Raw genomic sequence first — 26193 nt, 5'->3', positions numbered from 1 at the left:
ATTTTTGTAAAGCAAGACAGTGCTACAAAACACTGTATTCATGCCAGTGCTGGCCAAGGTTTCATGACAAATTGGGCAGCTTGCATTCAGAATAACTCTACAGCTGATGAAGCAGATCAGCTTCAGGCAAGTCATTTCCCCTGCACTGTTACTCCTCGCTCTCTCACCCCATGCAGAAAGCATACTGCATAACCAGGATTGTGCATTCAGAGCACAGACATCAAACAGCTCCCGCTTCCTGAACGCAAGGCTCAGTGCTACCAGTCATTCCCACTTCTGCCCCACACACAGTATTTTAAAAGCTCAGAATCCAAAATTATCTCCAGTGGCCAACAATTAAAAAAACCCCACAACAAACTAGAATGACCAACAGAGGCCAAATATTTTTCTGAACAGAGATGATGGAACATAAAGACAAATCAAAATGTCAGACTGCATCACAGCTGAGCATCAATCTCTATCAAGAAGTATTGATATGTTTTCAAATGCTGAAAGGAAGTCATACAAAACACCATGCAACCTCTACTGTTTAATGTGCTGCTCTCTACCATTAGTATCCATCCTTAAGTATTGCATGCAAAATTAATCTCTAACCAGCTTTTTTCCTGTGTCTAAATCCCAGAGCAGTTATCACTTGGCCTCCAGACAAATGCACTGGCAAACACTGAAGAGCTACATTACTGAACATATCAGAATGAGATCAGGCCAATTTTGTTGGGGCTGATGGGAAAGTTATTGTCTGAAAAAAATAGATCAAGGATGAGGCATTCTCACCTCTAGGGTAAAAAAAAAATTAATTAAACATCTGTCATGGACTAAAAGAAGATACTGCCTCTTAATATCACCAACGGGAAACTATTAGTGGTTTAAAAATCCGTTTCATAGACAGGAGTCAAAAGAAGTTAGATACCTAAATGCTTTTGAAAAAAAATAAAAAAATCTTACCTGACTCCTATTTTTATCTCTTTTGGTTTTGTAAAAATCTCCCCAAATCTAATACCAGCTCTATGGCTTTACGAGAGGTTATAGAGCCCATTCAGTGATGTCCCTCAATTCTAGGTTCTCCCACTGCAGTGCAGAGGTGCAGCACAGCAGTCCCTTGACCAGTCTGAACCGCTGCCGCAGGACACAGGCTTCCAAAGCCAGCGGTCCACAGCCTTCCTCAAGCTCTCCACCCTGCAGTAACCACATTTCTTCTCACTCAAAATAAGGCATCTGTCTGATCATTTCTTAGTATCCTGCAGTTGGCGGAAGTTCCTTCCCAACAAGAAATAAATTCTCTTCCATTTCCCTCTCATCACCTATAGAGAGAACAGAAGGAGGGAAACAAAACTGGGCACGAAGCATATATGAAACAAGCAGGCAGCTACAGAATGTTTACAGAGATGGAACTAATAACAAGCACATCTATAATTTTCAGTGCACAAAAATAATAACAAAAGCAGCATTAGAAAACTGTGAGGCACTGATTAACTACAGTCCATTGCATGAATTTGCTTAGGCAAATGCACAATTATCTCCAAAGATCCCTCTAACATCACAAGACTGAAGCCAAGTCAACCTATCTTCTGAAAATGCCCGCAGAAGTCTTGAAACACTCGCTGCTCATAAGTAGCCAGGGAAAACTAACTCCCCGTCCTTGAGAAGGATAAGCAGCTTAGCTGACCCCATGCATTACTGTTTTAAAAGCAATCAATTAGTCAATGAAAACTTCCAAAGACATTCCAAGTCAAATACAACTTCTCTGTATCAGATCACCTTCTCTTCAAGCCACACATGAAAGTTAAATGCAGATGTAAGTTACTAATATTTTCACCTGGCCCATCTAGCCAGGGCTGGTAATCAAATTTACAGCTACGTTTCCTTTTTTCTCCCATCTCAGCATTTACTGTCCTAAATATGAGGTAGCACATGGAATTATATGCAATATGCAGCAGGACTTGTCAACAGCTCAAGAGAATTACTAAATGATGCCCTATAGATTTCTCAAAGGTGTTAGATCCTCAGAAAAAGTTGTCTTTTCATTTGTACACCTATGAATTACATACTAACCTGCAGGACTACCATGAAGCTTCAATGTCAAATACTTACCAACAATTTTTACATCAGCAATGAGTGTTTCCTAAAAACACAGAACTTGGGCATTCAAGTCATCATCAAGATACTTACTTAGCCTCTGACACGGATTAGCAAGGATTTGTGTTGATACATTCTCCACAGGATGAGAAAGATGCATATTTACCAGGTAAGAATTCCAGTACAGGGATGTTAAAAAGCAAAGAAAAAGATTAAAGGATAAGTCTTGAGAATCACCATTTGTGATACAGAAAGTCAGGCAAAAGTGAGCATATATTGAGAACCGTAAACCTGAAGTCCTACAAAGACCAGAAACAAGACATGGACAGCTTTCATACAGTCATACAATACTCAATATTCACAGGTTCAGCAAACTTTTCTGTACTTCAAGGAAGAATCTTGTTCTGTCACATACATTGACAAGATGCCAGTAAGAATGACTTGGCTGCACGTAGGCACTGTTTTAATGAATATATCTAAAACAGAGTCCAGATGGTAACTTGGCTACTTTCACTTTAAGACCACCTCACTTTTTCCATTCTTTAGTTCTGGCTGGGGAGACATGCTCAAAGAAGCATCTTTAGGGATCTCAAGCCCACTGAACAGAAAAGCTGCAATTAACTTTTTCCACTTGTTTATCTGGAAAAAAACCCAAACAAACCAAAACAAAGAACCATACTAATTGGATTTTAAAACATTGGTGTTTTCACTTTCAGATCTCCACCAATGAATTGCTCACATTTACCTGTATTTCTGAAGGGCAAAGAACAATCATCAACCACTTAATTTTTTTCACCTGTCTGAACAGAGGAGGAAGCCAGAACTGGTGGCCCAGGTGTTTGCTTGCCCACTGTTTCAATGAGTCGCCTCCTAAGTGTCTTAACTTGGGAGGAAAAAGTACAGCTGGATGCCTTCCTGTAAAGACTCCCATTGCTTGCAGACAAATTCTGGGTTTCTTTAACCACACTACCTATTTATATTTTTGTAAAAATTGTGGACTTCTTTTTCTACTTTGTTTTTGGTCTCTAACCTCTTTTTCATTCTCTCAAGTCTATTCTCCCCTCCAGCATCCAGCTTTTCTCCCACAAAGGGACAAGATTTCTTCTGAGGATAAATTTTTACTTCCTCTCTTCATTTATCCTTTCCTTTCCTTCTATATGCCAATCCTCATCCCATAAGAAAAAGAAGCTTCAAAGCTCTACTATGCGTCTCACAGCCACAAACTAAACCAAGTGGACAAAAGAAAGGCATAAAAGTCATTGAGACATCAAGAAATAACACTCAGGTCCCCCTACTTGCAGCAGCTAAATGAAGATGTTAAAAATTTGTTTAAAGACACTAGTCCTGCAATCTCTTCAGGTTTCTCTCTTCAATGGAAAGAAAATGTCTTAACTTCCAATTTTTTTCCAGCACTAACCACATATCAATAGAGATTTAGGTAAATACAGAAAAATCAGCACACTGATTTTCCGGTTGTATACATCTTAAACATGTTCAACATTCTCCTAATTGATACTGTTAAATACCGACATTTTTCTCCTTTCTTAGTTTTTGTGTTGCAGTGACCTAGGAACACTAATAATGATTCATAATAGCAACAATATTTTATTAAAACCACACACTTTTCACAGCATCACTTTTCTCAAAATGTGCAATCCCAGAAGATTTTAAGTAATAGGTATATCACAGCCTGACAGAGTTCCTTTGTTTCGTTCTTTCCAAAGATATATTATGTTTCCAGCCATGTGAAAGCAAATATAAATGAATTAAGCATAATCAAAACAGCAATGTTTCCATAAGCCTTGCCTATAATGTTTAAAGCACCATCATGAAACATGCTCAAAGACATCACTTCCAGTATTTTCTGTTAAAAATGCTACACAACTATCCACAGCCTTGCCAGAATGTTATTATCATTCTACAGGCAAAGAAACAAAGACGAAAGGATGCATCAAAACCCACACAAATTATAAGCAGTATGAGAATCTTCTTGTTGGTAACCCTATACTTATTGCTCAAGACTACACAGCTTCAGAGGAGGTAACTTAGAAATGTGTGATATAGTATTTTGAAATTAGAACCAGTATTTAAAATATTTTGTATATTATTCATCACTGCTCTTTAATCTTTAAAAAAAATATCCAGGCCTAGTATTTTAGCTAGTTGATACATATGTACTTTGAATTTTACATTCGGATGGTTTGGAAGGGTGTCACAAAACAGGAGGGAGGAAAAAGATTAATACAGATAAAGTGCACTAAAATCAAGTTGAAAAAATAACTTCTACCCATGGCACTATTTTAAATTACTCTTATAACTGCTTTACAGTCTTACAACTAGATAGGTGACAGAAAAAAGTTGTCAGTCTAAAAAGAGCAACGAAATCTTAAAAACATTTTTGCACTTTAAGAACTAAAGAATAAATTGGTTTTGACTCTTTGGAAATGTTACTTAAAAATATAAAAACAAACAAATAAACAACAAAAAACCAATTACAGATATTCTGAATAACCAAACATTTACTCCAGAAGTTCATTAAAGTATGTAAAACATCTTTTGAAACTGTACATTCCTTTCTTCCTCTGGAACAAAGTACTGTATAATAACTAGGACACTGGACAATTAAGAGGAGATGGTCTCTGCTCCCGGTTTTATAACCGACATGAGACACTGTTCAAATCACTGATGTCCACTTCTATTCCCTCCAAGGTATACTGAGGGAGGAGGAGGGGTCTGGGGTTTTTTGCTTGTTTGTTTAAAAAAAACCCCTATGATCCTTGCCATTCCTTCTTTTTTTTTTTTTTTTTTTAATTCCTTATTTCTGGTTTCATACTCCTTATTTGAACATTTAACTCACTGTGTTATCCTTTCTTCAGCATGCTATAACAAATTATACTACTCAGCAACTATGGACTATTAAGAACTTGATATGGACAAGAGAGCTCTCTCCTATACACTAGACTAGCATTAATACGTACACATTTCCCTTCAATTCTCTGAGTTTAAAAACATGTAAGGGCACCTTTGTTATACTCGGTAGCTAGTAGGGTAACGTAACTATTTAAAAAAACCTGGACAACATAACCAAGCAAAGGTTCATAAACTAGGCTATACAAAAAGCAACTTAGTCATCCTACCAAAAAAAACCCACCACATTTGAGTACCTAAGCCATCTCTAATCCTCTATCAACTTTTCATAGTAACTGAAATCACTTAATTTACATTTGCTTAAAAATGAACTTCACAATAGTTATTATACAAATGCTGCAAAACAGACATTGATTGGAGTATGTACCACTTCAGAGAGGGAAAGAAAAAGGCCTGGTCATAAGTCAACATGTGAGTTTTACTTCTACAACTCATACGCAGAATAATTTTTACTTTGGGTATATTATATTTGTAAACAGCCATTCCACTGGCCTGACCAGTTCACTTTTTCACTTCTTTTCTCACTAAAACCACAAGACCTATAGACTGTACAAAAAGTGCTATTTTTCTGCATAAAGGTTATGCTATGCCTTTGTTGCTGTTCCTCAAACTGAACTGGAACTCCGAAGTTGTAAACTTGCATATTAAATCACATTTAACCGATGGCTCTTCAAACATACAGATCATGCCACTACATTAGGACCAGAAGCAACACCAAATCAGAGCAAGAGGAGCACAGAACTGACAACAGCCCAATACAATTCATAAAGTTATGAGGACATCTCCATTTATTAAACAAGCCTACCTGGCTTCTTGAAACTTCCCATCACTTTCTGAACTCAGCAACTCACAAAAAAAAAAAGCTAATGACAACTTGAAGAGTCACAAAGATTCACCCATATTGTAGTACATTAGCAAAAAGCAGATCCAAAAAATGCAGGTACTGAAATTGCATGATCTACCTAGAAATGAAGATGCATCTTGAGAGTAACTAAGCTGCAATTTAAAATCTTCCAGGTTTTTCATCAAGGCAGGAATTACATCTTCTCCTATGTGTTTTATAATCCATCAGAAAATAAATAAATAAATAAATAAATAAATAAATAAATAAATCTGATCTCTTTTGCTCCTGGTCTTTATCAGCAACACTCCAGAAGCTGCAGGATTTTTTTTTTTTTTTTTCAGTTTCATTCCCCACACGACTGCAGGTATGCAGAGGGGGCACAGCTCAAAACAGAAGGCGCTCTGTGGTGGCTGTAAGATGCACATAATTAGTCTCCTACCTGCTATTCCTGCTTTCAGCACTAGATCATATAGATATTCAAACACATTAATTTAACAAAGAAAACAACTTCTGTGCTAGCATGTAAAGAAGTAACATAAGCATGAAAGAAGTAACTTCTAAGCATGAAAAAAAAACTTTTAAGCATGAAAAGAAAAAGCTGTTTTAACATGTTATTCTGAGTAAAATGTTCAACGAACAAAAGACATTTGCATTTCATTGTAGAATTACATTTGCTGAGATAACCACACACTTCAAACCTGAAGTGTCGTTTGAGAGAAATCCTGAGATGTTTTGCCTTCACTTTGTTACCTACAGGCAAACTAGTTACCCAAAAAAATAAATAGATAAAAATAAAACCTACTTTTTAGCAATGAAGAACAGGTCAAAGAAAAAGAAAGGAAAAAAAAAAAGAAAAAAATAGGGAGATAAAGAAAGGGATAGGAGACAAAGGGAGAGCACAATCCACAGTCTAGGATCAAACCCTATCCTTGTTTCCCCAGATGTAAACATGCCACAGAGAAGAATAACCGCTATAGCTTCAGTCAGTCTGAAATGCAAATAGAGCATCTGTGAACTCTGGTCATTCAGCAACAGAGAGACCTCCTCAAGGTGAAAGGAAGGAGAAAACAAACACAAAAAGAAAAATCCATGGAAGCCAGGAGGAAAGATGAGCAGAAAGATGAGACAGGAGAAAATGAGATATTTCCTGGTAAAAAGATGAGACATTAAAATAGGGAAAGAATGTGCAAAACTTCTTGTGAGGGGAAGAGAAGCTTATCTAAAGGAAGAGGCCAAAAGATCACAATAGAGTTAAAACTGGATTGGTCATTTAAAATCTCAGTAGCAAAAAAGCATCTTTTTCTGATAGCTTCTTTATGTGGTTTCTCTGGTGCACATTTCTGAAGAGAGGAGCACACAAATTCAATAATCTCAGAAAGGCACAGGAAAATGCAAATGAAGAGACAAATGTGTAAGAGTCATTCAACTTGTCATCCTTCCAAAAGACAGAGGTATCACTGCATTATGAAACAACCTGTTCGTTTAGTAGAAACTTCTAGTCACCTTCCGAAATCTACATTCCAGCTCTGAAGCTGTGCATTTACTTATGCCAATCAGTCTTGATAAATGACTGTCTCTAGAGCTTCTCTGTGGTGTCTTCAGCTCTAATGGATCAATGTCCCCTTTGCACCTTGTATTACAACACAGTAAGTCCCTTCCTTGACTTGAACTCTTGCTTCTGCTATATAGCAAGTCATCACCACCAGGCACTATGGAATAGAGTACAAAAGTAGGTAAAATTCATCTACTAGGGTGAGAAAATATAGAGAAACCTATTTTCTACTAGTAGCTAAGCCTTCACTTTCATGTTACCTTCACTCTCTGGACAGCTGATCTCTGCTTAGTTCATTGCCATTTGTGACATCTTCTCACCAACATTTATATTTTTAAAATTCTGTTGCTTCTATAAAGAAATTCATTAGGGAGCTATACAATACTTTTTGCCAGTTACTGGTTTGGGTTTTTATTGTTATTAGTGAACTTGCATATATTATAACAGATGTATTTGGGCTAAAACAGATTTGTCGTGTGTTGTACTAAATTTTAAAAAAAATACAACAAACAGGACATATTACACTTGTACCTCCCAGAGGTGTGAGTTGATTACATAATCTCCCTCATAATATCAGAGGCACAAACAAAGTAGGGGGAAAAAAATCAATGGTAACTTTATAATACACAGTAATAGAAACAAAACAGCAGCGAACCACCGAGTCTTCATTTCCAGCTTCACCAGGCTCAAGGAGCAGACGCACTTTGTATGACACCAACATTCTCCTCCAAAAAGGACAAGAGTCTGAAGAGCACAGTACTAATATGAAAGATAATACACATTTTGCCTGTTGTTTTCTGCAATTACTGCTTGAGCAAGAGTTAACTTTAACTTATTAAATAGTTACTGGCAATCCTGACAAAGAAGTGTTGTTCTCCAAGACATTTATTGTTTATCCATATAAATTAATGAAAATCAATCACTGTCATTTTACCAGTGTAGACACTGCTCAGACTTTGATCACGTTGTCTCTCTACTGATCATATCCCCACCTCAGGCTCTGTCTATTCTCTGCCAATGATTCCCTCTCTACAGCTTGTATTTTTGAGGCACTGTGCCCAGAACTTAACGTCGCGGGCACTCCTAACAGTTTGGAAGAACATAAACTGTCTGGGGCTGGATAATGACAACGTTTTCTAGGAGATTTCTGCCTGCACCAATTCTTAGTTAAGTTTGAGAGGGTTTTGCAATACGGTATGCAATGGTTCAAGTTAACAGTAAAGGAAAGGGGAAAAAAAAAAATCAAGCTTTCTCACTAGCTGTCTGTTGAAAATACTTTTGACACAATTCATCAGCACACTTCCAGCAGAAGCCGGTGTGAATGAATAAATACAAACTGAGCAAAAATATTGTGAACACACTATTTAGCAATCCTACAGTATTTATTGCAACTTCTTGAAGTGTTTGGTAAACATTTGTACTTCAGAAACTGTGAAATAGAAAGGACTAAGGTTGGGAAAGAGCTCAGAAGCTTTCAAGAAGAAGCAAAGCCACAGTGGGTTTGGAGAGATAACGAGCATACTTGAACATTCACTCTAAGACCTCTGTCAGAAAAATCCTTACGTGAAGATAATTGATAACAAAACATTTGCAGAAACACTAGACTATTTCAATTACCAATGAAAAATACAACTGTTTTAAAAAGCGAGAAGGGAAATGAGAGGATTGTAAGGGCTCTCAACAGTTTCTGGGAAAGAAAAGACTGTCCAAAAAAGCAGAGAAAAGGCAAGTGGGTGCATTCATTGGTAGAAAGGTAACAAATTGGTGGATTGTAATTTGATATGGAAGAAAGTGAGTTACAATCACAAACCAACTCAGGGAACCAGATGGTTCTGAATACACTGCAAGGACATTGATCTTCGAAACATCCATTCACCTTAACTCCAGTGCTGAATCCCCTGCCTGCCCAGTACAGCTGAAAGCTCCTAATCAATGGTGTATACAGGCAATGGCCAAATACCAGTTACAAGCATTACCTCATGCAAAATGAAAAAAACAGGGGTAAAAACAAGCAATCAAGGCAGTCGAATGTGAAAACAAGTAATTTCTAAAAATACACGTTCAAAATTATGAAAGGACTCTTGGCATTCCCAAAATTGACATGTTTTGCTGAAGTTTCCTCCAGAATTTGAGTACAGGTAAATCAGTGGAGACAGAGAGCAGTTTCGAAATCTAAGGGCATCCATAAAGTGGATGCAATGCATTCCTCCTTCACATTACCACTTGTATGTTTAAAAAGAAAACTCCTTTCTAGAAAATAATACAAGAGGACTGTAAGAGGACTTTACCACAATGAAATTTAAATGAGGGAAACCCAACCAGGTACAATCTTATTTTTCTGATGTAACTACTCAAGATACCTGATTTTTATAAAGAATTCTGTTCCAAGGATCATAATAGAGAAACTCTGGCATTTTTCTCCACCTTTCATCATCTTTCTAGCAAGCTGATAGGGTGACTGACAAATGAATAACTTCACTTTTTGGTGACCCTCTGTGGTGAATAACGTGTATATTTGCAACGAGCTATCCCAAGCCTTATTGTTAAATTTGCAGTAAGCATAATTATAATATTAAAAATACCCAATAACAAAATAAAAAGTCGCAAAAAGTAAGAAAGCCGTAACTGGTGTGTGTGGATAGTTTATTTGTTTAAGAGGAGGACTCCCCAAGCAACAGCACTTCCATCAGTCTCAGGGGGGTTCTCTTTGAACTAATTAATGAAGAATTGGATGCTCAAAAGGACAGACTCAAAACAATTGAATAAGCTAGAAATCCTTTCTATTACATAACTTGTCTGGCTGATTCCAAATCAAAACACAGGCTGCGATCCAAACTGGAGGAAAAGGCTAACAGAATATAGCTCCTCTTGTTTGCCCTTAGCATTTAACACCGAAGTACTCAGTGTTTAACCTCATTTTTTGTTTGCATAGGTAACTACATCACAGGCCACTGCAAAATGGTAAACTGTGGAAATAAAAACACGCAGCTCAATTCAGAATAAGCACATCTTAGAAGACTCACTACAACTGACAACTTCAGGATCCGGCAAGTTCTCAATACAAACTGTTTTTTCTGACTACAAAAACACTGGCAAAAAGAGGTGTTAAAAATAATTAAATTGGTGCAGGAGTTCTGAAATCCAAGGAGATCCCAGATGATGACAGATCCCTCATCAGACCAGGCTCGCTGGCAACACTCTGTGTACAGTAAAGTATCTGCAAATGTTCCATGTTGGTAATATCATACATGACTTCATAGAGTGGATAAATAATTATTTAGGCAGCAAATCCATGTTCACATACTTCTCAAAATAGCTCTGACCAGAGCCTGGGAACTGCCAGCAAATGCCTTTAAAGCAGGCAATACTATCCTTTCAGAATGTCTCTCTTGTTAAAGAAAAACTTTTGTACAAAGAAATTAAGTCTCTCTACAGACAAAGCCTAAAAAATATGAAGCAAGTACAAACAATACAAGCCTTGCCTATGCAGGTTTGCAGAACCTGGAACAGCAACATCTCAATATGGTGTAAATAATTACAATTATCACAACAATAACATTAGCTATTGTGTTTCTCATGTCAGGAAAGAGACTGAGGATTGCAAATACTCACAATCTACTGAAGTGATTTTTCATTTTAATGCAACAAGTAGATGACAGCAGAGAGAGCGACTGCTGCTTGCTTTTAATTCAGTCAAGAGATCTAAAGGAACTAGGCCAAGACCCAGAAAAGCACACAATCGTGCACTGAACCAGTGGAGAACTGTCAGCTAAAACCATCTCAAAGTTGAAGAAAAACGATCACCTTTTCAAACATCAGTCTGACCTGTAGATCTGTACAAACCAGTTTCACACAACACCTCTGCCAAACTGGAGACAGCTTTATTTCCACAGCAATATGTTTTCAAAACTTCAGCAGCTTTCCAGCAAGTTAACATATGCAAAAGACTTAAAGTAAAACATGAAGTTCATATGCTTTGCCCTGTGCCCATTGCTTATTTCTACATCTTAGGATTCATAGCTTTTTAAAAAAACACCAACACTGTTTCCCTTCTTTACACCAAGAGAATGTTCCATAATAATATCAAAATGTCCCGGCAGCAGGATCCAAGAGAGCTATCCAACTGGAATATGTATTCAGCATTTCTCTTTTTCTCTTGTTTTGGGTTGGGGGTTTTTTTTAGATTTTCCATCCTACCCTCAAGTTTAATCCTGACTAGTCAAGGGACATAGGCTGTTACGTATCTGGAACTAAAGACAGTTCTCAAATTTATTAAAAATTTAAAACTTAAGCTGCTCTGGAAAGCCTACAGTTAATGCAAAATGTACTTTCTGGTCCTAATCCAGTGACAAGTGAACATTTGTCCATAGCATAACATGGCCAGATTTCAGCACAATTCAATATAAACTGCATTCTCTGTTCATGTAAGGCCAACGTTCAGAGGAGAACAAAGTTTTGCAGTTCCAGATAAGGAGATATTAATGAGGCAGCTGATGGTCACAAAAGTCAACAATAACAGGAAAAATACTGACACTGGATTGAAAGAAAAGAAAGGAGATAAAAGGAAGAATAGAAAGGGCTTGTGTAATTGCAGTTAACTGTATGTCTGGCTCAGCTTGGTATAAACACCACCTGAATTCTAGAGTCAAGATGCATCAGGATAAAAGAGAAATTATGTTTCACTTAAAAAAAAAAAAAAAAATCAAGCAAAGAGTTACTATCTATATGATAATTTTAACATTAGCAATTAAAAATTATTTATCTATTTGCCTGTCTGGTATGAAAAGAAACTACTACCAAAAGAAAAGAAATATAACAACTCTTGAAGCTGACACACTGTAGTTTGCTGACTTCTTTGTGACAGTCTTAAGGTCCTTTTGCTCTACTACTGCAAAAGAAAGTTTGCTAATTTACTAGGAAAAAGAGAAATCTAAAGAAACAGACAAGGAAAATAGACTGCTCTGTACAATGATGGCTTACAAGCCTCTACATGAGTAGTTTTACAGCAATTACAAAAACCTCCATGAAACCTTAGTGTGTTTCAATCAATGCAAGTGGGAACCTATGTATAGTTATTCCCAGCCAAGTCTGTAGTTTGTTTATAGAAAAATGTTTTCAGATTTCCAAGAGCAAACCCATAAAATGTACTCACAAAAGCAGCACTACAATACTACAGACTGCGTGCAGGTGAAAACTAGCCCAAAAGACAGCTTTGCCTCAAGATCCCCACTAAATTTTCAGTTTCAATGTGTGGTCAAAAATTATCCTGACAGTGATCCTACATCTGACTTCTCTTTGTACCTTTGACATTCCTTCTGCAGATCTCCTCACCCACTGAACACCCCCCGCCCCACACCTTCCATGAATCCAAAGAGCATCTCAATGAAACCGGGTGACCTCACCTTTCATTTTGACAGTGGGAGAATTGGGTCCAGCCGATTGTTTCCTCCATCCTCTCCAGTTCTGGCAAAGGCTCTCTGCCTCTGAGATGAAGGAACAAAGAGAATCTTCTTCAAAGCGATCAGAGTCTTCAAATGAGAACCTCTCCCCGTCCTCCCACTCTGCGAACATGAGTTCCATCACATCCGACAGGCGACGTGGGGGGAAAAGAACACAGACAGAAACAGCACTGCTCACTTTTAACAGGTGGATGGACTTGAGGGCTCCTGCAATACCTAAAATCTCAATTTTGATTCGATCCCCACACTACGGTAGCAAGAAAAACAGAGCCAGTGCTGTCTGAGGTGAGAGAAGCAGGAAATCAACACCAACTAAAGGGAAGCTCGTAAAAATCCCAGAGGAAAAAAAAAAAAGTTTTTTAAAAAGTTAAAAAATGCTTATGTCCACAAAATGTACTTGAGGCGGAGGGGGTTTGGTTAGTCTACGAGAGCTGCCTCCAGGCGGGACAGGTGCCTGCCGGCCACACGGAGGGTCTGACGGCTTCCGACGGCAACGGCCCCGGCGCTGGAGGACGAGGGAAAGGGCCGGTTTCCTTCTCCGGGGCTCCCGCTGAGGGAAAGCTGGTATCTGTGCGCAGGGCCAGGTCTCCCTGAGGTTGTGCTTTTCTCACTCTCGGTGCAGGAACCCGACGGAGGGCGGGAAGGGGCAGCGGGGGGGGGGGACGGGGACGGGGGGGGGACGGACAGGGGACAACTTCCCTCCCGCTCGCGGAGGCTTAAAAACGGCCCGGCAGGGCCGGAGCGCCCGCGGCGGGGGCGGCGCGACCTCCCGGCGGCTCGTCACCGGCGCCAGCGGGCGGCGGACAGCGGCTCCGGCCTCATGGGGGCGCGGGCGACGGCAGGCGAGGACAGCCCGGCTCTGGTCGCCGGCGGATAGGGGCGTGGGGCAGCCGGTCGTCGCCGCCGCCGCTCCCGTCGCGGCTGGACCCCGCGGCTCTAGGTGCCCATGGCCAGCGGGGCCCGCGCGCGGACGCCCCCCCGTGCCCGGCCCGATGGCGGTTCGCTGTCCTGGCGCGGCGGCAGCGGCGGCGGCGGGTCCTTGCCCGGCGCGGGCACCAAGATGGCTCCGCGCTTCCCAGCTTCACCTGCGACTCCCCCCCCCCCGCCAGCTGAGCTCTACTTCCGCCGAGGCGCTTCCGGCTTCCGCCGCTGGGCTTCGGCGGGTGCGCAGGGCATGCCGGGACAGCGGAGCGCCGTGGGTCCCAGCGGGGTGAGGGGCCTCGGCTGCACCTCCCGGAAGGGAAGCGCTGAGGGACCTGCCTGTGGAAAAAGGGGTGCCCGGCAGCCGGGGCGTCCCGAGGAAGGGCCGTGACGCTCGGCTGGGGCCTGCTGCCGCTTCTTTACAAGCGGGTGCACCCGAGGACAGGCTGGAGCGGTGGCTGCAGGGCGGTTTTGCTTTGAAGGGGCTGTAATAAAACAAGAGCTTGTGCGTTGTACCTGCGCGTACCGCCAAAGTCAACGGGAGAGCGTGAGTTGTGCTAAAATGTGGGATTTTATCCCCGGAACATATTGCAAATAAGCTGCATGAGGTAGAAATAACTCGGCTGTAATCATCTGATTGGAAATTAAAGCATTATTAAACGTCCCTGTAACATTTTCTATTTAAAAAACCCCACAAAATGTAACCAGGAAAGAAGACTTAGGAAAGAGCGCAAAGGAAATAAAACATGAGGACACTATGGCTCTTACGAGAATAAGCCCTGTTCAAAAGTACCGGTCAAACCGCAAGGAGCCCGAGGCCCCTGTCTCCAGCGGGGGCCGGAGGGAAGGGGGCGGGTGTCTGGGCAGCTGCAGGAGTCTGGACAGCTCCGAAATTATACAGAGAAGATAACTCACATGCTAGTTATCTATAGAGTTGCACAGGTTAGGTAAGGTTTTCATATTATTTTCACTCTGAAAGCAGGTTTTATTTTCTGTTTGAGCTTTTTCTGTAATTCTGCTCTGTTTTCAAGATCCAGTCTATCATTTCGTTGTGAGTGCAGATCGGTAAGATACCAAACGGTAAGTTTTCTCTGTAAGCTGAGTAAGCGTCAGCTGCACAACCGTAGGCTGGACCTGCAGCTCCCTTCCCATGTTTGTACAGAGGGGGAGAAAATTATGGGAGTTAAAAAAAGAAGAACTCAGGGAAAAAAAGACTTCAGTACTAAGAAACAGTAAACTTAGAGCTGAGAGAAACAGAACTGCTCTGTCTGGGAACACTCACCATCTCCCTCATCTTAATTCACTGTAGTTCTTGATCAACAAAATGCCCCTTGGACCCCAAGAGAGACTTCTTATGTGGCTTGTCCTTGCACATGTAATGCTTACCAGTTTAAGATCTTGAACACATAAAGATGCATTAATAAAATGTCCATCAACTGTAACAAGTGGTATCTTGAGTAAACGTCAGATCCTTTGGTGCCTCCTAGTGTAATGTAACTTCTGGGAAGTGTCAGAACCCCAAGCAATGGCAAGCGCTGGCTTTCCCGCCAGTAAAGAAAAAGGGAGAGTCCGCAGCCTCCTAGTCCTCAAATGTTTCTCTCAGATTTCATTTAACTTAATGTGTTGCTTAGCCAAAGCTGCTGTTCTAAAAGTACTTACACAATTACTTTCAGTGATCCTCTTGAGGAGATATCCACAGATAGGTAAATGAGAAAAGTATTCACTTCATGTCTTTTTACATAAATCATTTTGAGCTGAATAAACTCTCAGAACATTAATAGGCTTGCTGTGCTTTTTTCTCAGAAATTTTTGCCTTCAGGCTATATGTATATGGTTTCATTTCACAGGAAGAGCTCATCTATACTTATGGCAAAGGTTGAATCTGAAGGGTGATATAATCCTTAATAGTCTGTTACACAATAATATATGTATTAAAACCTATTAAATTAATTCAGGATCTCTGAAATTCAGAGACTCTTCCTTGGTGAAGATAAAAGAATTGCCTAGAACCTGTTTTTCAGCTAGCAAGAAATATTATTAATTAACAATCATTGTTGTAATTACCCTGTGAGCTAATGACACACAGTCAGGTGATTAGGTAATTACTATGCTCAGTCCCTTTCTATAGTGTTCAGGGCCAGGCAGAGAGTGATGCTTAGCAGAGACTGGGGATTTAGAGCATCAAGTAGAGTAAAATGCTTTGCCCTTAGTTCTACAAAGTCAAAACATTTAGACCTTGGCTCCACAAAGATAACAGTGGTAGGATACTGGATATCCTCAAAACCACCACAGCAGTATGTCAGTGCTGAGCTGGTGCAAAGTGGCTTTACTGATAGAAAGTTCTCCACAGACGTCTGAAGGAGGATCTTCATCGGTGTAATTCTAGCTGGTACCACACCATTCTCCACAGCTGGCACTTCGTTGTCTAGCCAATGGGTTCTTTTCCTTTTTAAGATGGTCAGAGATCTGAGGTGTGGGAACCTGAATATAATGTCTGTGATTTTTAAGGTAGATTCAGTGCTGGTACCCTCTCACTTATGAATTTACCAGTCTTTCTTGTGGTTTTGTTAACCTTCTACCAAATGACTTGAAGTAAGACTGTCTCAAAATGCAATGTAACACCTAACCATTACAGACAACAGTTTTGACCTCCTGATCAACCCAAATCTGGCCCAAAGTCACAGCCAAAGTCAAAACAACAGTCAGTCCCAGTGCAGCATGCAAACTTGGTGATTGTCTTCATCCGTCTGATGAAGAATAGTTTTCCTCAGTTATAGCACACCACGGTCTTACCAGGCAGAGGTATGGGAGCTGTTTGGTTTTAGGAGGAGAAAGTTTCCATGCATAGGCTGATATGAGAATTTGAGGAATGATGCATTTACTACAAAAATCTCTGCTCTGGTGCTCGTGTGAACACCTCAGGGATCTGAGCCAATGCAGAGTACAGGTTCTGACCTGGGTTCACAAGACACCTCTCAGTAATGAATTCTTGTCAGCAGAGCTTCTCTTCCATGGTATGAGGAGGATTATCACTTCTTAAAATAACATGCAGAAATAATTCCCAAATTCAATAGACATCCTCAAGGGCAGCGTTTGGTACTCCCCAACTTCTAGAACAATTTGCATTTTCCAGTGGAAAGAAAGAAGGCAAGAACAAGAACACTATGAGAGAAGAGACTAGGTGGGGAGCAGGAGGATGCTCCCTATGTCAGGCATCTGAATCAAATGCTTCAAGAAGATGCACAGTCTGTAGAAGCTGGGGAGGGTGGGATGAGGGCACACTCCTCCAGGTAAGAAAGCCTTGCTTAGTGCATCCCTTCATTAATTTGGGATGGTTCTGGTTTGTCTTGATTTGTTTCTGGGTGCTCTGCCAAGTGCCGGGATCTTTGCCAAGAAGCAGCTCTCAGGCTCTCTGCTCCCACCATTTCTGTTTGAGTGTGTACCACTGCTGCATGCCATGTTCCCAGGCTGGTTTGACAGCCACAGCTCCCAGCCTCTCCATCTTGGCAGGGTATGCCCGCCACGCTGTCTCCCCAGCCTTGGTCTGCAGAGGTGCAGCACTACCCTGCTCCAGGTATTTTGTCCCTTCTGACACCTTCTCCTGAACTTCCCGTGTCTGATGCAGCCACCAACAACTTTGAAGGAAATGGACGCACACACAGAAAAGACAAGACAAATTTCTGCAGCGTACACAAAATTTCATATAACAAAGTGAGACCTGTTTGCAATGGGGTTGCTGCCTGTTCCTCAGTACTGAATACAGAAAGAAAACAAAAAGATTAAAGTGACTTTTCATGGTTTTCACCGTGTTAATAGTTGGTTAATGCCAGGCTGCAAATAACATGCTGACACTGGCGTGGTGCTTCTCCCAAGACTTTTCCCCAGGTGGTGGCTAAGGTTGGTGACAGGTGGTTCTTCCAAGCAATCTACACACACATCCCCATAATGCACCAAGGTCAACATCTCATAGGTGCACTGGACAGGTGAGTGGAGGCAGGACACCGTGCAAGCCAGGTACGAGGCAATGTGCCATAGCACGTCGTGACAAGTTCTGTCTCATGTGTTCTGGCTAATCTGACAGAAAAGTCGTCATGCGTTGGTGCCTGGCTGGATCGAATTTGAACTGCCAAATGACCTGCTACTGGACAGCACCAGCAGTAATTTGAGAGAGCGCTACACCTGCCTGATAGTGGGAACTCCGGCAGGTTACATCAATAGCAGTCTGGGTCAAGGACATTGCAAAAAATCTCTGCCACATGAGAAAGCAGAGGTACATGAAGGTATCGCAATACTTTGTGATATGTTGCATGAAAGAAGGGTTTCACCTGCAGGAAAAGTGTTTCCCTGGTGAGGAAAAAAATTATTAGGAAAGTTGTGGAAGTCTAGAAGAATTAAAAAATACAGCTGAAATTTTGAAGTGTATTTTGATGGGGAAAAAGGAGATTAAAAGGGGGCTTCAACACGTTACGTTTAACTGCATTAAATTGGAGCAATCCTCATTCCCATTCCTTCTTCCAGCTTTTGGATACCACAAGTTGCAGAAATTTCCAAAGAAATCTTCCTTTCGCTTTCTCAAACACCACAGGCTGAAAGTATGGAAGAGGTGATGAAAGTAATGAGGCAAGCAAAGCAGGGTGAACATTTGCACTTCTATCTTAAAATGCATTTCAAGAGACTGAAAAAATGTGTCTTCTGGCTTGTGCAGACCGAACTTGGGTGTGTTGTTCCCCTGGCCAACATGAGGGAGTGCAGGTGTGATTACTCACTTCTTGTCCTCAGGGCTATGGCTTGGAAAGGCACAGGAGTTCATTAACGCTCATCCATTATTTTTTTCCCAGCCAACTTATTGCATAAGACAGACATATATTTTCCCTTGTGGATCTCTCAATAGACAAAAGCTGTAGTAACTGCTGAGGAGACAATGAAAAATAGTATCTGACAATTTCAGCAGTTCTCTGCTGGGAAGAAAGAAATTCAATAAGAAATCCTGCAGAGATTACAAGGTTGCCACTAAGATGGTTTCTCCCTTACAGGGATGTACGTTTCCCACCCCACCCCCCCTTCTCTTTTATTTCAGAGGAAGGAAATTGCTGTTCAAAATTCCTCTGCCTCCGTTATACACACTTTTTAGAATGCAGCATTTCATATAAGAGAGACGAGTGCTCACACATACCCTGAAGCAGAATTGCAACATTTACATTTGTTCCCTGTCTTAAGCTCTCACTGGGGACTAAAAATCAAAGAGAGTCTATGTTGCACCCCAGAAGTATCTGCTTTTCACTGGTGAGTCATGTGGTACTCTACAAGTTATATCCAGCGTGGTTTTATTTCTGATTGCATGGAAAGTAAAAGGCATTCTTGCTATGGCTTGAATCTAACACAGACTCGATAACAAAATAAAGCACTCTAGAGATTTTATCACTGCTAATGCAGTGGGACCCAGCTGTTCAGCTACATTCTGACTCAGGAAAGATTTCATTGTCTTTTCACATGCGATAATGCACTCAGAAATGACAAGCAAAGGCAAATTTTTAAAGCACACATATGGCTTTGTGTCTAAGTAATACATTGGATATGCAGAACAGTTTCTTGGGCTCGGGCACTATGACACTATGGCAAACTGCAGCTAATTCTTTTAAGTTCCTGTTCCTCCTGGAAGATTGCCATTTCACTACATACTGATCACTGTTAATAACAGATATTAAACATCACCAGAGACATTACAACCAACTACCATTGTTATTTATTTCAAAACACTGGGCCTGTAGAACAGATGGAACAAATACTGCTTTAGCACAAAAGAAGGGACAGCACGCAGCTCGTGTCCTCTTGCTCTGCTTCTAACTAGACAAGTGGCTGTACGAGATGCATGGAGCTTTCCATACACTACGTACTGGGAAACTGAAAGCAGAGCTGCCCTGAGGAATCACAAGCCCTGGAAAACAAATTCCTCCATTTGGATTGAGCAGTTTCCAATCTTTGACTAATCCTTTCCAGAGGAGACTTTGAACTGATGGTGTCCGAGATTGTCTCTTTGGAATCTTATAGAATATGAAGATATGCCTGATAGTAAAGCCTTAATAAAAAATGAATTCACTGTTTGTGAGATAAGTGACTGGTACATACATACATGGAAAATGGAATCAGTAGGGGAACACTTGGCAACAGTTGTTAAAATTGTTATAAAGCAGGAGACAACAATTATGGCTAAGACCTCATGTATGAACATAACTACTACTCTTCAGAAAGGATACGATACGATTTATAGATAATAATGCCTGCAAGGATTACTGAGTGTATTTTGTCTGTCTTGTATGTCACAAGTTACAAGTGTATTTTCCTCTTCCTTTCACAGTAACCTGCAGGAGAATTTGTTTCTTTTTTGCACTTTGTTCTTTCTTCTGCCATTACCAAAGCTGACGGTCTGGCTGGCTCTAATATCCGCTATAAGTTCACAGATAAATTAAAGGAGTACCATCAAGCTAAAAGGAACTGGAAAGAGATGTTTGCCATTTCTCAGAGGGGAAAGAAAACAACTGTTATACTGCAAGTCCTCTTTTTTTTCATTTGATATCACATTGGGACATTTCCTCAGCTAAGGTGAAAAGATTGTGAAAACAGTAATCTCTCTTTTGTCTAGAGAGCAGGTCAGATACCCCATTCACAGAAACTCAGTAATTGATAACTCAGTTTGTCTAGAGAGCATATTACCCTAACTAGCAATGTTATATACTTGAAAGCTTCCTAAATACTCCGAGATGCCTCTTTCGATGCAGGCATTAAGCAAAACATAGATTCCTTGGCTTGTTTTCAGTCTGCCAAAAATAATCAAGGAAAATTTCTAAATGTGACATTCCTTCTCTATCAATCTACAGTTTTAGAAATCAAAAATGGTAATCACAGAAAAAAAAGATGCAAGTGCTGCAGTAGCTGACTCTCAACACACCTTTGCTGTAGAAGTCAGGTTTCTGTATTTGCTGTTGAGGGTATAGTCAGTTGAGAAGGAAAGGATCAGTGTTAGGGAGACATAGCAAGTCCATCCACTCGTGTCAAGACCAACATACGCTATTCCGCAAAATATATAAGCAGATCTTGGCCAACTGAAGTAATCCAGCAAACTCAGAGGTACCTTGCTCTCCTGTATTTACATGCTTCTCACATCTTCAGGAGCAGAAGCTTTCCACATGCTATGAAACTTGCTCCTTCAAATGAAACTAGCCATAGCAAAATTTGCGCTATAGCTGCCTCTCAGCACTTAAGTCTTTCAAAATATAAAGATTAGGCACCTTAGCACTTAAATATAAGAATAACAGATTGCTAAGGAAAGGTGATTCTGAAGTGCAAGAACAACACTGTTCTTGCAGTGTTATATTATATGGACAGTAAAATTGTCCATGTATTCTGCACAGCTTTTCCTCAGAAAAACAATCTAACATTGGAGTTAGGGATGTGAGGTTTTTTATTTTAAAAATCTAATTAATGCTATCTCCCATCAGAATTCAATGGGAGGATCAATTGTCAATTGAATTGTAAGAGAACGTTATGTTGAATTGACAAGTGTGCTTGCTACAATCTGTATGGCAGCACTCATTTAAGAAAACGCACCTTGACAAGTTTTGTGCTCATGAGTGTGGGTAAGAGTCAGCACTTTCCAAGTTATATGTGCTTAACTGGCCTCTTTCGTGTAAGAAAAAGGAGATATGCAAAAATATTATGCATGTCACGATGACTGAAAATTACCTGGGCTGCTAGATACAGAGATAGCACCTCTTACTTTTCTCTTTCTGTTAGAAGTGAGGGAGAAAAGATTTTGTCTTTTTTTTTTCCTAGACCTACTTACTTGAGCAAGTAGGACCTATCGCACGGTGGTCTGTAAAACAAATCAGTCAATCCTTAACGTTACCTGGGTGCTTATATGTAAAGAGTATTCGTCTCATTCTATTTTACCTGCAGATCTCATATCCCTGATGTACTCAGGAGGCAAGCTCTTTGAAGCCTCCTTTAAGAGACTTAGGGATTCCCAGATTAAATCAGCTGCTTCTATTTTCAGCTCTCCTCTGTAGGTAGGTGACCAGCCCTTAGCAGGCACTGACAGCTGGTTATTTTGTCAGTTGACTCAAAGGCTACCAGCTTTTTTAGGCAGATCTTCATTTTCAGCCATGTGCCTGCAAAATGCTGTGACAAAGTCCTGTAAAACTTACCATTCAAAACTTTAATGCATTTCCCCAGGTAATTTCACATGTCTTCGTGGAGGAAGAAAAGTAGATTTGTGTCATTCTGTCGTCACATTTTGTGTTGAATCTAGCAACCTATATTTATTCAGGATGGTTAAATATAGCAGTAGTAGGAATTTAGTCAGTGGTGTCACGCACTTTGCTTATTTCTTCAGGCATCTTGTGCGTGGACACTCCTGCCTCAGCTGAAACAGAGGCATCTGATTCAGACAGTGCGTCACCCCCAACTGTCAACAATAAAGTTGCATCAGTTTAAGCAAATTGTTAAACCCATGTAATTGCAAAGACAAATCTTGTAGAACAATAAAGATTTCTCAAATCTCAATCAACCTAGCTGTGGTTTTAATATTTGGAGAGTTAAAAGGGTTTCTGTTGAGACCTCAGTATAGTTGTGCTGAATCACGGAATCACCACCTTAGTCTTGCTAGAGATAACAAAATGGGAAACCTGAAGCAAAGGAACATTCCTCTGGTGTGTTTCATTACTGGTTCTAAAAAACCACAGCGTTCAGTAGTCTGAATAGTACACTTGTTCCCTCTTGAACAGGTCTCCATCCCACAGTCAGAGGTTATAGTCCTACTTTATCTCCAGCAGACCTGTACATAAAGCGGGGAGGGGGAAAATAGGAAGGAAGGAAGTAACATTTAGAAGCACATTTTCTTCTTTGCATACAGCTCAGTTTTAAGCAGAGCAGATTAGTTAAACTGCAAAGAAGAGTTTGTTGTTGTTGATTGAAGAAGTTTTGTTCTGCTTTTGAGACGACAGTAATTGAGATGTATAAACTTTTACAGTGGTTTCAGCTGAGTTGTCCAGTTACATTGCCACGGTAAATTCTCCCACACTCCCTGTCTTTACAGTGAGGAGGGCCCACTGTCCAGGCTAGTGTGTCAGGCAGACGTGACAGCAAGCCGCTGCACATTTCCTCTGTTGGGCAGCAAGTGAACATGAGCCCAGCATTGAGTTACACCTGTTTCCAGCTCAGCCCTTTGAGCCACAGCTGCCCTGATGTCTGTGATAAGGCCAGCGCGGATATAAACAGATAGGAGAAACAAGGCCTTTTGCTTAGCTGACATCAGTGGAACACAGCTTTTTGGTAAAGCTGATCCGAAGCACTTGTTTCTTCCTTTCAAGAGACAGACTAGTTTTGAAAATCTGTGAAGAGGAAGGTGCCTTTTATTTCTGGCAGAATGTGTGGGATTTTAAAAGCCAAGAGACTTTCACCAATTTGAATTTGTCTGTCCTACTCCTGTCCTCCATCAGCACCTCTTACATCCAAGGGTTTTTCTAAATGTAAATGACTCTAGCTGGATCATCCACATACTTAAAGATCCATTTTGCTGGCTCTACTTCCTCTTTTCACTTTTGCACATAAACACAATCCCACAGACACCTCCTACCAATGCCAGGTACCCTCTCTAGACATGCCAGTTTAAGAGTGGCACAGCACCCAGCCTAGCAACCCAAGGTTGTCTGAGCAGTATACTGTCTTCCTCCATTAGGGAGGGGAAATAGTGCCCAAGAAAGAATTTTTTTAATGTCAGTGGTGATACCTGAATGCCCGCCTTCCTCTCTCCTAATGAATATGGTAGCTATCCTAGTTAGAAAACTGCATGAAGTAAAGCCCAATTTCCTCCCAATTCATATTTCAGCTTCAAAACCCAAAGCCAGCTATCCCACAGCTGGCTGTCTGAAAGAGCAAGCTCATGCCATACCCTCCTCCCAAGCCTTTTCACCACATGAAGGCAGCAGTCAAGCGCTTTAATACAAAATACAAGACTCAACAGACTTGTAACCTTAACGACAGTTTCGACTTTGTTTCTTTCCCAGGCAGTGACTGCAGAAGAGCGTTGCAGAACTTAGTGAAACACTGCCCGCTGACACATGAAAGGCCTTTTAAAATGCCGGCACTCTGCTCCCCCCCCACTGATATACCTGCCATCCATTCTCGCAAGACCTCAGCCACAAGCTCTCAGTTTTGCACAAGCAAGAGAGGAAATGTAGGTAGGTGTAGAAAACCTCAAAGACAGCCGTGAAGTGAGGGGGGTGTTAACCACGAGCAGCTCTTTCTTCAGTGAGCGCATGTCAGTTCCCAACAGCAGGCTGGAGCCAGCACACGAAAACTTACACGGGATAATACTTGGAGTCTGCTGGCACCAGCTACACCAAGCCCCAGACTCACCCTAAAGACCTGGGAAAGTCAGCTCAGTAGCAGTGACCTTGCAAGGAGTTGAACTATTTTTCAAAACAGACTTTTTATACAGCAATGCAGATTTCAGCGGTGGGGGGCGGGGGGAGGTAGAAGAGTATTCTTGCATTGGTGTTTCATTCAAACTGCATTTCTCTCCTCCTGTTTTCACTTTTCCAGAGGTTGGCTTTGATTCATAGAGCAGTGACACATGAATCCTAGATCGAGACTAAATCATGCTGAACAAGTTTTTTTCAAAGGTAGAAAAGATAGAAAGATAAATTATGAAGCTGATATATCAAATCCTGTTAAGTTTTAAGTGCAATGAGTTAATCTGCAGACACCCCCCACCTGTTCCAAATGGCCACAAAATGTGGCATTTGAAAAACTGTCGCATTTCATTGTAAAGGTAGCTAACAAGATGCTGACTTGGGAACATGCTTTAGCAGTTAAAGCCACTCTAAAAACAACATTTATACAGAAATTTAATTAACTTAATTCAGTGCTGAAAAAATCCTCAAACCTGCCCTTGGAACAGGTTCCTTTATTAAAAATAAGACAGAGCCCCACGCAGTCACAGTATAATCCATTTATTAGCATACCTTGTGAGCCATTGGTGTTGATCCAGGGGACATGACAGTTTTGGCACTTGACTGATTTCAGAGGTTCTCAGCCTCTGGTTTGTAGAAAGGGATTTTAACAGGACTGAGTGGGCTACTACACAAGCGAGTGTTTCTCCTTGATATGGGGAATTAAATATTTTTCTTGACAAGTAAAAAAATACCCCATGAGATGTGCATTGGTCGGGGTCACAGTGCCTCATTCCACAAGGAGCGATCCCGAGTTGGTTACCACCAGGGTCCGTTCTGTTCCTCTAGCTGCAAGAAACTCCCAGCCAGTCTATCAAGATGGTGTTAAATACCACAGTGCCGTTCTCTCAAAAGCTTTCATCTGATTGCTGAATATATACATAAAAATCAGTCCTCAAGTGGTTGGTGGATCGCCGCAGCTTTTTTTGGGTGAAGAGTCTTCAGAATATTGGCTTCAGAAAGGAAGAAGGACAGACAAAAGGCAGGTCCACACCTCTTACCCCTGAGATAGCAACTACCCATGTTCCTGATTGCTCACCAATGCCTCCACTAACACCTTGGAGGAACTGATCTGTTATTCTCTACAAGTGTACAAGGATTACAAGGGTAATCAACATCCTGTCCCAGTTAATAAACAGCTGCCGGATTAATTACAGCATAGAACATAATTCATAGAAATCATCAGAACAGTGCTTAGCTACAGGAAAGGGATAAATCTTTAATCCAGCTTCAGCTGGCCAATGCCTGGACTGGTGTCAAGACAGGGCTGATAAGGGTACCAGTGCAGGCACTGCAGGTCAGGAAGACACTGGCACAGGGTCAGCCTTTGTCGAGCGCTGGGGTATTCCCTCAAAGAGGGATACCTGGAGCACTAACAGCTGCTCCTTAGACCCTTACCATAGCTGTGTTTCTACTCCTGCCAATGCTTCCAGGCAGTCATAGTGACATTGCCTTTCCCACAAAACCAGCATGTGCCACAGTGCTGTGGGAACTTGTCTCACAGCATCCACGTGGCACAGGGCAGCCACCAGCAGCAGTGACTGAGCTCTCAGCTCCTGGAAGCAGGGTATGTGCATAAGCCTTATCCAACAGTCTAATGCTGCAAAGACAGACTGTATCAGCCCTACAGGCATGTCAGCCAAGGCAAAGCTCTACACCGCTATTCAGGTGCTCCCTGCCCAGCACTGCGATACACTCCCCAGACATACACCTACAGCAGTTGTTCTGCGCTCAGAGGCGCTGCTGCCTGAGACACAGGGGAATTAACCTGGGTGGGTTTTCATCCCGATGTAGCTAGGCGGCCACAAGACCACACTAGCAAGTTTAAAGCTAGGTCCAGCATACATACATAATATACAGCGCTGAAATCACTTACAACATTGCCTACTATAGAAAATAATACTG

At 41.2% G+C, this 26193-nt stretch overlaps 1 protein-coding gene across 4 annotated transcripts in view; it reads right to left on the bottom strand.

Moving 5' to 3' along the window:
- The window catches only part of ZSWIM8 (zinc finger SWIM-type containing 8), a 64775-nt gene extending 50814 nt beyond the window's left edge, over positions 1–13961 (bottom strand). For 2 of the 4 annotated variants that reach the window (XM_075758572.1, XM_075758576.1), the window contains exon 1: positions 12803–13960. In XM_075758572.1, coding sequence (XP_075614687.1) covers positions 12803–12980 — 178 coding nt within the window. In that variant the 5' untranslated portion in view covers positions 12981–13960. Of the gene's footprint in view, positions 1–12802 lie in introns of all 4 variants that reach the window. The other 2 variants (XM_075758574.1, XM_075758575.1) reach the window with 2 other exon arrangements.
- Positions 13962–26193: the final 12232 nt, after the last annotated feature.

Source organism: Balearica regulorum, chromosome 7, assembly GCF_011004875.1.
Source record: "Balearica regulorum gibbericeps isolate bBalReg1 chromosome 7, bBalReg1.pri, whole genome shotgun sequence".
Lineage (NCBI taxonomy): Eukaryota > Metazoa > Chordata > Aves > Gruiformes > Gruidae > Balearica > Balearica regulorum.
This window is presented reverse-complemented; position numbering and strand designations above follow the sequence as displayed.